General features: G+C 35.8%; 5 protein-coding genes across 5 annotated transcripts; 3 read left to right on the forward strand and 2 right to left on the reverse strand.

Annotated features, from left to right (window-relative positions):
- Positions 1 to 463: 463 nt before the first annotated feature.
- Positions 464 to 1135, forward strand: LOC149484272 (uncharacterized). The gene has a single exon (XM_089701918.1). It carries the CDS (start codon positions 464 to 466, stop codon positions 1133 to 1135), a length of 672 nt encoding a protein of 223 aa, XP_089558044.1.
- Positions 1136 to 5209: 4074 nt separating this feature from the next.
- LOC149484273 (oxysterol-binding protein-related protein 11-like) lies at positions 5210 to 9124 on the forward strand. The gene is made up of 5 exons (XM_089701859.1): positions 5210 to 5531; positions 5708 to 5869; positions 7219 to 7316; positions 7841 to 7919; positions 8380 to 9124. Exons 1-5 carry the CDS (start codon positions 5343 to 5345, stop codon positions 8491 to 8493), a joined length of 642 nt encoding a protein of 213 aa, XP_089557985.1. The 5' UTR covers positions 5210 to 5342; the 3' UTR covers positions 8494 to 9124.
- Positions 9125 to 9788: 664 nt separating this feature from the next.
- LOC149484274 (cytochrome c oxidase subunit 6B1-like) lies at positions 9789 to 10391 on the forward strand. Its single transcript, XM_089701255.1, has 2 exons — positions 9789 to 9869; positions 10226 to 10391. The coding sequence occupies exons 1-2, from the start codon at positions 9805 to 9807 to the stop codon at positions 10389 to 10391; spliced, it is 231 nt and encodes a 76-aa protein (XP_089557381.1). The 5' UTR covers positions 9789 to 9804.
- A 1636-nt stretch (positions 10392 to 12027) lies between these two features.
- On the reverse strand, positions 12028 to 15255 carry COX6B (Cytochrome c oxidase subunit 6B). Its single transcript, XM_089701752.1, has 3 exons — positions 15146 to 15255; positions 12713 to 12796; positions 12028 to 12283 (listed from the first exon to the last, which is right to left on the reverse strand). Exons 2-3 carry the CDS (start codon positions 12790 to 12792, stop codon positions 12115 to 12117), a joined length of 249 nt encoding a protein of 82 aa, XP_089557878.1. The 5' UTR covers positions 12793 to 12796; positions 15146 to 15255; the 3' UTR covers positions 12028 to 12114.
- Positions 12817 to 15234, reverse strand: LOC149484276 (uncharacterized). Its single transcript, XM_089701751.1, has 2 exons — positions 15146 to 15234; positions 12817 to 14915 (listed from the first exon to the last, which is right to left on the reverse strand). The coding sequence occupies exon 2, from the start codon at positions 14859 to 14861 to the stop codon at positions 12963 to 12965; it is 1899 nt and encodes a 632-aa protein (XP_089557877.1). The 5' UTR covers positions 14862 to 14915; positions 15146 to 15234; the 3' UTR covers positions 12817 to 12962.
- Positions 15256 to 15497: the final 242 nt, after the last annotated feature.

Raw genomic sequence — 15497 nt, forward strand, 5'->3', positions numbered from 1 at the left:
ATTACGTGCAGATTTTTTACATTCAGTTGGTGTAAGGCCACAAATAAACTATTAAGCGGTATCAATAAACACTTCGATTCTGAAGACTCCATTCAAGTAGAAGCTTTTAATTATTGCAATAAAAGAAGAGGAAATAAATGATATTTATCTCATTTGAGTGTTTTAATTGGATTAAACCCCCAGAAATCGATTATCGAATAAAATAATTATAAAACTAGAAATTGAAAAGAAAAGCCTGGGGTGGGGAGCGCTCTAGGTAATGAGTAGTAGTTCGAACATTGCGTAATAGATGTCGCTAGTAGGAGATCCCGACTGAAGACTCTATACTCAGTTATAATAATGTACTCTGTGGTCTTGTATATCGCGTTCGGACTTGCGTAGTATTATAAAAGAAGAGCTACGTATGTCTGTCACTAATTGCATTGCAGATTTTAAGAGTGATATAAATAACCAGTTATGCGAAATGAAAGATGATATTCGAAATTTTCACGAATCGATTTCTTTTATGAATAGTCACTTCGAAAATTTAAATGCCGAAATAAAGTCATACAAAATTGATATCGAACGTATAAAGAAAGAGAATGAATTATTAAAAAGCGAGCTCTCAACCATCTCCGCGCGATGCATCCAGCTGGACCAACTCATGCGATCGTCAAATTTAGAAGTTCAATGTGTACCCGAGCATAAGTCCGAAAACCTGATTACAGTAGTAAAACAACTAAGCAAAGTAGTGGCATGCCCCATAAACGATACAGACATATCTTACTGTAGTAGAATCGCTAAGAAAGACCCTAAAAGCTTGAGGCCCCGTGCTATTCTGGTTAGGCTGAGCAGTCCCCGTCTTCGTGATGCATTTCTAGCAGCCACCGTAAAATACAACAAGCAAAACCCTGACAATAAATTGAACTCCAGTCTTCTGGGTCTTGGTGGAAATAAAAAGTCGGCTATATACGTCACCGAAAATTTATCCCCCGAGAACAAGGCTCTTCATGCTGCAGCTCGCCTCAAAGCCAGGGAATTGAACTATAAACACGTGTGGGTGCGCAGCGGCCGCATATTTATGCGTAAAACCGATACGTCAGAATATATCCATGTTCGCAGCGCAGGAACTCTAGATAGTCTGTGTAATCAGTAATTGTATGTATTGTAACTGGTTATTTATTCTTCTTTAAATTAATCATTTGTTTATTATTGTTTATTCTGTTTAAATTCTCGTCCCTAAATGTATACTTTCAAAACGTTAGAGGTTTGCGCACTAAAACATTAGATTTGTATAGAAACGTTTTATGCTGTGATTATGATGTTATTGTACTATGTGAAACTTGGCTAAACCACACAATACTTGACTCGGAATTATTTGACGATCGCTATGTGACATATAGACGTGACCGAGAAACTAGTTTATATCACAAAAATAAATCAGGTGGTGGCGTTCTGATTGCCATATCTAAGCGCTTCCAGTCTCGTAGATTAACTCAGCTTGAGAGCGGTTGCGAAGATCTATGGGTTGAACTTGATTTGTATAGAAATCGGAACTGTTCAAATAAGTTATGCATATGTGCTGTGTATATACCTCCCCCCGTTCAAAAACATATCCTTGAGCATTTTATTGACAACACTAATCGTATTTTAGAATCTCGCGACAATACACTAATAATGGGTGATTTTAATCTAAGTTCGGTACTATGGCCTAATGATAAAAACATCACATCTCAGTATTGTTCTCTACCTGGTCCACTAGGGCAGACATTAATCGATTTTGCCGCTTTAAATAATTTAAAACAATATAATACAGTATTGAATCACCAAGGTAAAATTCTGGACTTAATTCTATCGACAGAGACCGTTGAGTATATGCAGGAAAGCAAGTATGTGCTTAGCAGCAATATTGACCAATACCATCCCCCCCTGGAGTTTGTTTTGTCTTGTTACAGTAGTCCAAGTCTTCCATCCCAAACTCCTGGTGATAAATATAACTTCCACAAAGCAGATTTCGATAAAATTATATGCGAACTCAACTCTATATCTTGGACTAATGAATTCGCAGATCTAACGAACGTAAACGATATGGTAAACATGTTTTATAAAATAATAAGAAGTGCCATCGCGAAACACGTACCTTTAAGTAAGACCAACCATAAAAAATATCCCTGTTGGTATAGCAGAGAACTTATAAAATTGCTTAATGAAAAATATAAAATACGAAAAAGATTTATTAAGTACAGAAATCCTTTGGATGAGCTTTCTTTTTTGCTACTGAAAAAGCGTTGTGCATCATTAATTGAATCTTGTTATAAGAACTATATAAAGCACATTGAGGATTCCTTATCAAAAAATCCAAAATTATTTTGGACACATATGAAAAACAAGCGCCAGAATAAAAGTACCTATCCTTCTTCAATGTATCTAGGTGACAGGCAGGCCTCTAATGGTTCTGACATCTCCAATCTCTTTGCATCCTTTTTCGCATCTGTCTATAAATCGCCTTCTACCACTTCGTTACACTATCATGATTCCAATTTACAATGTTCTTCATTAGTCAATATTCTAGCTGAATTGTCTTTTTCGGAAAGTGACGTACGTATTGGCCTAAAAAAGTTAGACCGTAATAAAGGAGCCGGGTCCGATGGTTTACCTTCTTTATTTGCAGTTGAATGTCATGTCGCCCTTTCCTTACCCCTCTCAATTATATTCAATAAATCAATAGCTTCTGGTATCTTTCCTAGTGCATGGAAAGAGTCTAGGGTTGTTCCCATTCCCAAATGTGGTAACTCAACATCTGTGACGGACTATAGGCCAGTTTCTATACTACCTGTCTTTGGCAAATTGTTCGAGATTTTGATAAGACCAAAAATAACGTGGCACATAAAACAATTGATTTCACACCAACAGTTTGGTTTCCACAAAGCTCGATCCACAACAACGAACCTCACCTCGTTTGCGACCTTTTTGACGGATTCAGTAGACGCTAATATCCCAGTTGACACCATATATACTGATATAAGCAAAGCTTTTGATACCGTAGACCACAAGGCTCTAATTCACAAACTTTCTTCTTTTGGTATCACAGGAAACTTGCTGAATTGGTTTTCCTCGTACTTAAACGGTCGGATCTCGAGGGTGGTTGTTGGCGGATATTCGTCTCAACCTTTTTCAAACCTATCAGGCGTTCCCCAGGGATCGGTTTTGGGCCCAATCCTGTTTAATATTTTTATAAACGATGTCGTACCACTTTTTAAATACAGTAAATGTTTTCTATACGCTGATGACCTCAAACTCGCAAAACAAATAAATAATAAAGACGATGCTCTTTATTTACAAGCTGACTTAAATCGCTTGGTGGACTGGTGTTTGACAAACGGTTTAGCTCTGAACACAGATAAGTGTAAGTATATACGTTTTTCGCGAAGTACACTCAGTAACACACAGACATACACTATAAATAATAAGATATTGGAAGAAGTAACCACTATTAAAGATCTCGGAGTTGTTTTTGATAATAAAATTAAATTTAACACCCATATCGACACTGTTGCAAATAAAGCCTTTCAAATGCTAGGCTTTGTAATCAGAAACACAAAAGAATTCAGGAAACCACAAACTAAGATCAAACTTTTTTCGGCTCTAGTTCGACCCGGTCTTGAATATTGCTCTCAAGTCTGGTCACCGCACTACGAGGTACATAATAAGCGTCTAGAGAAAATCCAAAAACGTTTCCTGTGGCACCTAACGTATCAATGCAATAAAGCAAAATTGTTACCGACGTATGAAAATCAATTAAAACACTTTAATCTCCATCGTTTATCGGACAGGAGACAGTTATTGGACATGAGCTTTTTGTACAAATTAGTTAATGGTTTGTTGGACTGCCCGTTTCTTATTGAGAGAATAAATATTAACGCACCTTCGAGGTTGCCCCGTGTAGATAAATACGCCCCTTTTTCGACCAAAATATCTAAAACCAACCTGGGTCAGAATGCCACAATAAATAGGCTCTTAAAACAGTATAACAAATTGTCAAAAGATCGTGCAATAGACATAGACATATTCTCAGACAGTCTTCCAAAATTTAAAAATAATGTTGTTGCTTCATTTGTCTCATGATTAACATCATTGTCCCGGTCAAGTTTTGTGTGTTTACTATTATATAAATTTTAAATGTTTAGTCAATTTAGATTTATAAGTTAATTATTTACATTTTTTTGTTTTCTCATAGTTCTCAACATAAAAAAATATCTAAATGTAAGATACTAACTATCACTGTTTTCTTTTTAACTTATTTTTTTCAAATTAATCGTTGTAGTTATTGTCATAATATGTAACCGTAAACCGTTTTATTTCGCATGTGGTGTTAGCCTTTAAGTAGTTATTACATTTATGTAAGTTATTTTGTAATCTTTTTTTTGTATGCTTGTACTGATGTAATAACTGTTGGCTGACCTTAAATAAATAAATAAATAAATAAATAAATAAGCAATTCAAACATGTCGAATATTAAAAAAGATGGAATAATCTTTCATTTGTGTATATTTTTTTATTTTTTTAACGTACATTTCTAATTAAATGCAATTTCTAATAATCGTCGATGTATCGTTTAGCGATATGATCAAGACAAATAATCGAGTCATGTTTACTCGATCATTGATGCGGCCCCACGAGTGACGAGACTATCATGGAAAGAAAATAATATACAAATTAAATCTGAACTAGGAGATAAAGTTGAATTTAAAACGCGATAATGAACCGCATTCCTTACGAGACTATCTTGTAAAGAAATACAAATTTAATCTTTATAACCTAAGTGATAAAGTTGAATTTAGAACGCGATATTGAACCGCACTCCCCACGAGACTATCTTGGAATGAAATACAAATTTAATCTTTATGAAGTTAATGATAGAGTTGAATTTAAAAACTCGTCGCATATAAGGTCGTAAATTTTTACGACTTTCGTGACACAAATTATTTTTGTGAATATGTGATTGTGTTTCATAGTGTGAGTTACCCTCCCCGCACCAAAATCAGCAGAAAGTTTAGTTAGAACATTTGCCAGCGTACTCCATCCATTACTTAATGATCTAAGTGTGACTGCAATATAATATTTTACAATCCACACGCAATCCTGTCGTAATCTGTGATTGTTGACACCAAGTAACTAGTTACTAATCTGTGATTGATACCACAGATTGACACATAGATGTCAGTTGAGTTAAAGACAGCTGCTATTTTTCATTTTGTTTGTGATTTTGTTCACTTCAGAATTTGCTTATTTTTTGCGGCTATTTATGACTTTAGTTTCGATATTTTAATCTAAATAATGCAGTAATACTCCATTGAATTAAAATGATCAAAGCGGCATCGTGTTTGGGTTCGCACCGGCCCTTATCGGGACAATTATGCAAATATACAAATGTGGTAAAGGGCTGGCAACAGAGGTGGTTCACGGTTGATCCAGAAACCGGAGTACTATCATATTATCTATTTGATGGGCCTGGAGACACTGTTCAGCCTGGACAACCTGCACGAGGAGAAGTGAGTGTTTTTTTGTTATTTACAAAAACTATATAAATTTTTAGGGAAATACCAACAAATTATAATCTATTTCTGATAATTGCACTGCATACAACTAGTTTACAAAACCGCTCTGGAAATAATCCAACCTTTAATAGACAAGTAATAAGGATTATAATGTAACTAAAAAATTCCAGGCACATCTAGCCGGCGCAGTAATATGTCCAAGCGATGAAGACTCCAAGACGTTCACAATTAACTGTGCGTCTGGTGATATGCTGAAACTGCGAGCCACTGATGCAAGAGCACGTCAAGAGTGGGTTAATGGTTTGAGGGCAATCGCTGAAGTCCATACTAAGGTGTGTATTAAGTTCTATATGACTATTATATGTAGGTATTTGTCTTTAATGAGGTAGATTCATTTTAATTATACTTTTATTTTATTTTCAACAGAATAACAAGCTTTTAATATTTGTTAATAGTCCATTGAATAAAAAGTTCTAGAGTGCGTGAGTTAGTAACGTAAGATGTTTCTTCGGAAACATGTCAAGAGTCCCTAGGTAATAAACATACTAAAACCCCGGGACACTAGGAGGAGCCCCGGAGTGGGGGGAGGGGGGAAACGGGTCCATTTTTTCATTTTTCGCTTAAATCTCAAAAACGGTACATGTTAGAGAAAAACTTTCAAGAAAAAGTTGAAAGGCCATAAAATTATCTACAAGTTGTACCTGAATCATTTTTTCCTAACATGTTGACATGTTTCCGATGACCCCCCTTGGAGGGACTCATTCAATGGACTATAATTGAATGAGCATTTTTATGTTGTAAAACAAGTACATATTATGTACTTAAGGCCATGTACGCGGTCCGTGCGCTGTTTGGCTCAAATATGTGATTTTTCAAACCAGATTGTCCATCAACCACTTATCTTACAAACATATGAATTACTAATAATTTTAGGAAATTTTATTGTCTATGTAGTTAATTAAGAGTTTTTTTCAATTAATACAGTATTTGTGAATACCATCAAGATAACTGAGCCGATGATTACTTGATTTCACTTTTAGTGTCAATTTCGAAGCTAAAAATATCTGAAATTGCTGACATATCTAACACATAATTATTTTTAACTAACTGCAAAAATCCTTATTAAAATAGTTAGTTAAAAGATTTTTTTTATTTTGGACTCCTAACTTACGAAATTAAAATCCGAACAATGTGAATTTTTTTAGAAATTATAGTCGACAAAATGATTATTTTCACCAAGATATTTGACTTTATTGAATATAATTTATACATATTGCAATAAAAGAATGTCTTACTTATAAGATAAAATTTAAAAAATCAACTAAGGTATCTCTATAATTTTTCTACAAATTTTTTTAAAGTACTATAAAACACTGCGCGCGACCCGATTAAAATCAGTCGGCAGCGAGCCTTTCCAGAGAGAGGACATGTTGCTCGGCGCTCTCCTGTGGACCTATGCTGTTCATAGTAAAAGGATAGCGCAAGCCGCGATCTATCGTAATAGATCGCGGAGATTTTGACTTGCGTTAAATTGAATAAGCGCTCTTAATGAAACTACTATAGCTCACAGATTCCTAAACAACAAAGAAATTCATGGAATATTCCTATCATTCATATTACTGCATTCTTTAGTCACAGTAAAATCTGTAATGTTTTATGTATACAATTAAAATTTTTACAGGCAATGGGAGCAAACCCACCCCTCCAACCCAGAGAGCAACTTGCTGTACATGATGCTATGGCTTCTGCTAGACAACAGCTACAAACTACTGAATTAAGGTATGTTATGGATTTTTTTTTTATTATTGGTATGTTTTTCAAATTTTAAAATAAGCTATGATCAACTGGTAAAAAAAAAATATTGATATCTTCTGCATTGAATATATCTCGATATTTATGCATAAATTAGGCAAATTTCCATTCTAGAAAGAAGAAAACATAGACTTTCCTGAATGGGACAAACAACTGTAAGATACCAATGTTGACATTGGTATTACAATTACGCAGAGTATTAATAAATAGATAAGTCATCAAATAATTTAAATATAAACAAGCTATCCGCCCGCGGCTTCGCCCGCTTTATAAATTATATATGTACTAAAACCTTCCTCTTGATTTACTCTATCTTTTTAAAAAATTGCATCAAAATATGTTGCGTAGTTTTAAAGATTTAATCATACATGGGGACATAGGGACAGAAAAGACGACTTTGTTTTATACTATGTAGTGATAAATCTGATTAAAAAAACTCATACTATGTAAAGTATGACAATTCAATTAAATGTGTTTTTTTATGTTTTCAGTGATGCAGCCCTAGCAAGATGCATTGAGTCATCTGATTCACCTTTCCCTCACACAGATCCAGACTTATTACTTCTTAAGGTAAACCTTTTTTATTATTAAGCTATTGCATAGCTTCTATCGCGGGCCTTGAGCGCGGGGACGGAATCCAGAAATTTAGTAACGAAAAACCTCACGCTCCCCACTCCGACGGGCGCGGAGGTGTGGCTTGAAGGCATAGAATGCAATAGCTTTACCGCGGCAGTCCCCGAGTGACACACGTCTTTTTTTTTGTCTATTAGCACAGAATAAATTTGTTTTTAGTAATATAATATGTTAGAAGAGTTTTATTATAGATTAGTTAAAGTTTCCTTAGACATAGTTTATATCATAATATTTTTTCTTGATGGTATTTGCTTGAAAACAATAAAATTGTACCTACTATTAATTTTTTTAAAGATGTGCATGCACATACACAATTTCAAAGGCAGATTATGTATTGAAACCAAATTTCATCAACATGCTTAAGAAAAATAATTTATCATTTAATTTTTTGTTACAGGCAACATCAGCAGCAAGCATGCAATGTCTCTTACAATGTCTAGGCATCTTACTTCGCCAGCAGCAATACGCCACAGCTACTATTAAGAATTCCAACAATGATAATAATCACTAATTATTATTTATACTTAAAAAATACACTAAGTATGTCTTTTTGTTGTACACAAATTATGAAATGTACTTTTTTAATTATGATGTAAATATTTTTCCAATATAATTTATCATTAAAATATTAATATAATATAGTCATAGTTCTTATTTATTGTAAATACTTCGGTGTTCAAATACTTTACATATGAAAAAAATCGTAGAACATATATTTCGGAAATCAATTCATAATATGATGATTTACAAAAATTTACTTGATGCTTTGAAAAAATTACTTTGCACTTTTATAGCAGATATAATTAATATCTGAGAAAACACAACGCACCTATTAGAGCGGGCGTACACGGGCGGCTCAAGCAGTAAACGTCTGAGCGACGTACACGGACTGCTCGAGCTGTCAGAAACCGCACAGTTGAAGCAGTCGAGACGGCTCGAGCAGTCCGTGTACGGCAGCGAATGAATGTCCATAGTCCACCGCGCGGTCGCGGCTTCAAGCCATCGGTCTCAACTGCTTGAAACGGTCCGTGTACGGCTGCCCTTAGTTAAATACCTATGTAAAACCTATAACTTGTCTATAAAATGGTAGTAGATACATTTATTATTGACTTTATGATTAATAAAGATTTTTTTCATAAAAATATGTTTATTAAACCCCAAGATCCTACTCTCTACGAATATTAATAACATTTTATCCCAATATCTTTAACTAGCTGCTCCGCGCGGTTTCACCCCCGTGGCTCCACCCCTGTTGGTCGTAGCGTGATGATATATAGCCTATAACCTTCCTCGATAAATGGGCTATCTAACACCGAAAGAATTTTTCAAATCGGACCAGTAGTTCCCGAGATTAGCGCGTTCAAACAAACAAACTCTTCAGCTTTATAATATTAGTATAGATTTCATTCCTGAAACTCGAGTACGAATTCTATCGTCAAAGCAAAAGATTATCGTCATGGAGTTCTTTTTACACACGGTAGGGGCGCTTTTCAAATTCCAATACAAATGCTCTCATACTAGTTACTACTTGCTCTGTGATGCTCTCTGAAGATATTAGTATATGAATAATTTGACTAACAAACCTCCCTTGATGAGACGAAAAAATAAGTACCACAGAAAATTACAAACTATTCCTTGTATAAAAACTATTTTGTCTACTTTTTATTCAGCAACTGCAGTAAACTGGCACAATATAAATTCTAACAATAGAGTAAATTTTTATAACATTTTGTTGATTTTGTTTCAAATTTTGGACATGAGCTATATTGAATCAAGTAATTTTACATAATTTCTACTTAGATATCAATCAAAATTTATCAAAATGTGTGATCAAGAATTTAGAACGCTTCGAATCGATCCTAGATATCCTTTTCAAAATCAAACCAGGTAAGTACCTAGTTAATTGCTCCGAGACCTATGCCAATAATATAGGTACCTAAAGTAACTTACTTTGAATATTTTTATGAAGGTTTTAAGCTGCTGCCTGCAGCTGCTTTGATTTTAAATATTGTTTCGAAGTACGATAATTGAAAAAAGTAGGTAACTACCTAGGTATTTAATTTTATATCCGTAAATATAATAACAAAAATGAAAAAAATTAGTCAAAAGGTGGGATTAAAATCGACGTCGATAATCGATTTCAATAAAAAAAATACCTACGATAGATTATTATAATTTCCAAATAATAATTAAATTTTAATTTACATTGACTACATTAATAATTAATAAATACATTGTTACAGAGCCTGCTACGATAATTACTGCGATTACTACAAATGTACACGACTTCTTGGAGATGTCGATGATTGTAAAATTTTCAAGCGATATTTCGAAACAATCTGTCCCAATTTTTGGATTGAACACTGGGATGAATTGCGCGGGAAAGGAGCTTTCCCTGGCCCTATTTGAAAAGCTTTTGATGATTTGAAATAAACATTTGAAAATATTGTGTGCCTATTTATTTATTTTGAATAGTTATAAACTTATAAGACATGTCTATTCCTACGCATCTTCATGTATACTACTTGAAATTCAGATAGAGAACACTGCAGCTGGATTTTAGGCCGGGACTCCACCAAAGCAGAGATGTGTGCGGTGTGCTGTGTGCTGTGCGAGAAGAGATGTTTTTCAGCTCGCGGGACTCCACCAAAGCGGAGATGTGTGCGGTGTGCTGTGTGCTGTGCGAGAAGAGGTGTTTTTCAGCTCGGGTGCGGGGCGTTGAGTGGCGTTGAGTGCGCGCGCGGGGTTCTGCGGGTTGCTAGCGGGCGAGAGGGGGGAGGGTGACATCGCTCACTGCACGCCGCTCACATCTCTCGTGACTCGTCTCCACTGCGCGTCGTCCGCGCACAGCTCACATCTCCGCTTCCATCGCGACATACAAATATTACACATCTCCGCACAGCGATCTCCACTGAAGCTGAGCGGAGAGGAGACGTGTCAATAACTCAATTCTATTGGTTGTTTAAAAAACATATCCTCTCCGCTCGTCTCGTCTCCGCTTTGGTGGAGTCCCGGCCTTATCCCTGTTCAACTTGGGCGAAAACGGGAAGAGCGTTATGTAATTTAACCTGCAATTTCCCACAGTATTACTTTATGACTGCAATGCAGTGAATCGATTGGTACTGCATTGGTTTTGTTCAAGTGTACAACATATTACCTAATTCACCTAGCTAGGCTAGAAATAGAGAGTAACTTAGGCACAGACATAGGCTACTTTTTGTCACAGTTAATACTGAGGTTATTTCGAATTCGAAATGGTGCATTTGAAAATCAAAATTTATATTAATTCTGATAGATGGCGCTTTAATAAAAATGTGATATTTATGACGGAACGTATGACGTACCTATTTAATTTCTGATTTATATAGTTCAGGATCCATCGCCCATTTTTGCACTTGATTACTATCAAGCTGATTTTCCGTGAGTAGCTTTATTTTGATGAGACGCCCAATAATTTCATGTACGAAACTCTCGATGGTGGTAGCTAACAGAGGTAACAAGGATAAAATATTTTGAATGTTTTTTTTTGTTCAATCTCAAGATACATAACCAAATTATTTATATATAACGAGGTCATCATAAATGATTACTAACCAGCTGATTTTTTTGTTTTCACTTATTTAATACTTAAATAATTCAAGAGACATATTGTCCTACAAACTGCGTAATAAATATTTGAGAACCACCAAATCAAAAAATGTTATCCTTGTTACCTCTGTTAGCTACCACAATCGAAAGTTTCGTACAGGAAATTATTGGGCGTGTCATCAAAATAAAGCTACTCACGGAAAATTAGCTTGATAGTAATCACTTGCAAAAATGGGCGATGGATCCTGGACTAATTGTGATAAGTGATAACTTGGTGATAACTATTAATTAACTCCACAGATTAGCTCAATAAAAAATGCAGATTGCTTTCAGGATCAACATTTCATTAATTTATATATTTTTTTCTTTTTACACATATCTATTTAAAATTATAAAGCGAAACTACTCAAAATCAAAACACCATAAACCATAAACAACGTTTAATAAAACACACAGGTGTACTCTGACCGTTTAATACTACATCACGAGCCAACCTAACGGGGAATTAAATAAAGTTAACATAATATACTAGGCGATTGAAAGCTTAGATTCTTCCTGCGAAGGTGCCTTCCTCACGTTGTGTGTCCCATTTGTCGACCCATTCATTGGGGCACAGGGATTTGTAGACGCGTTTGAAGTAGTTGCATGGCTCGTAGCTTTCGCCGCGTACCTTCTGGCAACGGTGGAAGTCTATATAGCTTTGGTAGCAGTGCCTGGAACATTTTAATCGTGGATTTTATATTTGTATAACAAACAAGGGAATCATTTTTTTTATGGTTAGTTCTCAGCTTGATATTATAACAATAAAAAGTGGCAAAAATCAGCCAAATTGTAACCACAATAGCTGTTAAATGACATATTTTAAGTTTAAATTAAGATACTTTCATTACACCTAGTATAAAATAATAAAGATCTACTATTATAAGCATAACCAAACATTTTTTTAATTTATTTTTAATTATTGTCATTAATTGTTATTAAATAAGAACATGTATTAACTGACTATTAAAATACAATTATTAGTGTATTTATAGTAGACTAAATCAATGAAACTGTATTTTGTAGGCTGCTTCCAAACTGCAGGGCAGTGTTGACATCCTGTTGTCTCCATTTGCAGACAATAAATAATTAAGAAACTTTACCTTGTTTGGTTTGTGTTAGGAAAACGTGGGTCGAAAGGTGCTGTTTTGATGTCAGCGGCAGTTTTGATCATTTCAGGCATTTTGCTGTAATGAAAAAGAGTGAATAGTCATACTCATTATATTTTATTAAGGTTTCTTTTTTACATCAAAGAAATCACGCCGATGAAAGTTACAATTAATGCAAATGACAATAGAAAAAATAACAATTACAATGTTATGCAAGTAATAATAATTATATTCTTAAATAGAACTATTTGACGAGAGGTCTCGTTTTCCGCTCTTCTTCACAAGATGTCTCTCTATATTTCTTCACTTCTTGCATGTAAAGAGACCATGCATCTTTAGGTGTATTGTCTACTGTTTGCTCGTCAATTGCTTTTGCTTTTTTCACTAATCCAGTCTTTAGAACTCTTCCACCACGCCTCTTTCCTATGAAAGGAAGTGCAGGTTTCTTAATTTCTACTTTTTTAACTTCTTCCACTTTCTTTGTTTCTTCCTGCATTTTTTTGAACATTTCTAAAAAGCTTCCATCATTTTTGATTGGAATTGGCAATGGTGGCTTATTAATTTTCGAATTGGAGGGTCCCACAGCAAATTGGTCAGGTGGGGGAAGTAATTCGGCAAAATTGGGACCTTCTACTTCTGGAGGGTCACCATACTCTATGTCATCAACTTTAGTAGATTCAACAGCTCCTGGAGGAGGTTTTATTTCTTTAGTTGGAGTCTTCGCAGCTCTTCTTTGTTCCTGCTTACTTCTGTGCAGTTTCCAATAACGTTTCCGATCTGCTACTGTGAATTGTCCACGTCGTTCATCTTCGCTCGGGGTTTTAGTACCACTCCTGCTTCTGGAATGAGAACTATGTGACCTTGATCGTGATTTTCTGGATCTGCTTCTACTACGTCTGCTTTTAGTGACGGACCGTCGACGTGACTTCGATCGACTTTTATTCCTACGACGATCCCTAGATCGACTTCTACTGCGGGAACTGTCTTTAGACAGACTTTTACGTTTGGAACGTTTCTTTGATCTTGATCTCGCGCGCTTTGGAGAAACATACGATTCACTCGAACTGGACGACGACCGGCGCCGTGACTTTGTACGCGATCGTTCTTTCGGTTTCGGCGTGATAGACCGCGAGGATCTCGACTTCGATCTAGATGAACTTCTTGCGTAACAACGCGGTGGCGTTATAGAACTATCTCTGTGTTTTTTAGGCGTCACACATTTATGTTCCTTGTTCTTCTTCCTCGGTGGTGTCACTGACGCCCTCTCAACTTTAATGCGCGGTTTTGGCGAGGGTGATTTTGTGACGCGTCTTGGTGGTGTATAGTCTCTTTGCTTCCTATCTTTGCCTTTTCTTTCTTTGCTTGTTGTCCTGACTTTACCCTTTGGAATTGGAGATATGCTTTTGGATCTATGCCTTTTGGTTTTTCCTCGAGGTGATACACTTCTTGATCTCCTTGCACTACTCCCTGAACTTGAATGATTGGAAGAATGTGATGATTTTCTTTTCATAGGTGGAGTCATTGATCTGTCACTCCCACTCTTACTCCTATAAGATTTTTTTGACGCATATGATTCAGATGAAACAGATCGTCTTTTTTCCTTGGCTGGAGATCTTGAATATGATTTTGATTTCGATCTTGAAGAAGATCTGTCACTTGGTGTATATTTACGCTTAGATTTAGACCTACTCTTTGAATGACTGCGATGTCTTTCATAGCTACTTTGCTGTTTCCTAGTATACTCCCTATCGCGTCTATCATATGGGGAAACACTTCTAGACTTGGAACGATGAGAATGTCTTCTACGATCATTGTCTCGATTATCGACCGAAGATTGGGGTCGCTCATGAGACTTAGGATAATCATAGCCACTTGGATATTGTGTATGATAATTAGCTCTAGTAGCATCATAATAACCATCTGCCCCTTGATAGTAGGCGGAAGAATCGTAACTATAACCATATTGTGAGGCACCGTAGGCTTGGTAGTCGTACTGGGGCGGGTACTGACTGTAGCTGACCCCAGTCCATGGATCTGTGGTGGGCATGGGCGCAGCAAGCGGCGGGCGCGGCGGGGCGTAGTCCCCCTCGGCGCCGGGCGGCCCGCCGTCCCACGCACCCGCCTCGTTGCGATACGAGGTCATACTTATACAAGCCTCTTCGCATAACCTGCGGCAGTTTGTAGGATACGCACACACCTACAAACAGAACAACTTTTCGGTGTAGACAACAACTCTACATTCCGAGCTCGAGATCGCTCACGTATCAATCATTATTTATGTTTCGTTGTTAAATATTTTATGACGAGGAACAACAAATTACGTAATGTAATTTGTAGCCGTAATGAAGGTAATGATTTGATTTAGCATGCGTTACAACAAAAGCATGTAAAAATGAATATAACATATACCTGGTTAGATATGCTCACCTTTTTGGTAGTTAATTTATTTTCCAATAAAGATTAACCGAGAGAAAATGGCAGCGAACACATTCGCTTCACATAAGTTAATAGACAATAGAAGACTGGTAGATTATAAAATTAAAGAGAAAAAAAAATCTAGTTTTTAAAACCACAGACAATTTTTGTTGTTTAATTGTTTATTATATTCAAATAATGAGTTCGCTTACATATAAAACTTAATTATGTAATATTATTCATCTTCTTAGCAGCATAACTGAATATTAAACATAATGTCTTATTTTTTTTCAAAAAGCCCTAGAACCCCTGACATTGTTTTTTAACTTCTAAAATCATTGTCAACTGTCAATTGTCATCTGTG

This window comes from Colias philodice, chromosome 12, assembly GCF_061535455.1.
Source record: "Colias philodice isolate Cphi_HAF_F1 chromosome 12, ilColPhil1 Martin Lab GWU primary, whole genome shotgun sequence".
NCBI classification, from domain to species: domain Eukaryota; kingdom Metazoa; phylum Arthropoda; class Insecta; order Lepidoptera; family Pieridae; genus Colias; species Colias philodice.

Coding starts and splice junctions, on each gene's coding strand:
- LOC149484272 (XM_089701918.1), top strand. CDS start 464: ATGAAAGATGATATTCGAAATTTTCACGAATCGATTTCTTTTATGAAT.
- COX6B (XM_089701752.1), bottom strand. CDS start 12,792: ATGCCTGAAATGATCAAAACTGCCGCTGACATCAAAACAGCACCTTTC. Junction 12,284..12,712: donor CCTAACACAAACCAAACAAG/GTAAAGTTTCTT, acceptor AAAATGTTCCAG/GCACTGCTACCAAAGCTATA.
- LOC149484274 (XM_089701255.1), top strand. CDS start 9,805: ATGTGTGATCAAGAATTTAGAACGCTTCGAATCGATCCTAGATATCCT. Junction 9,870..10,225: donor CCTTTTCAAAATCAAACCAG/GTAAGTACCTAG, acceptor ACATTGTTACAG/AGCCTGCTACGATAATTACT.
- LOC149484273 (XM_089701859.1), top strand. CDS start 5,343: ATGATCAAAGCGGCATCGTGTTTGGGTTCGCACCGGCCCTTATCGGGA. Junction 5,870..7,218: donor TCGCTGAAGTCCATACTAAG/GTGTGTATTAAG, acceptor AAATTTTTACAG/GCAATGGGAGCAAACCCACC. Junction 7,317..7,840: donor CTACAAACTACTGAATTAAG/GTATGTTATGGA, acceptor TTATGTTTTCAG/TGATGCAGCCCTAGCAAGAT.
- LOC149484276 (XM_089701751.1), bottom strand. CDS start 14,861: ATGACCTCGTATCGCAACGAGGCGGGTGCGTGGGACGGCGGGCCGCCC.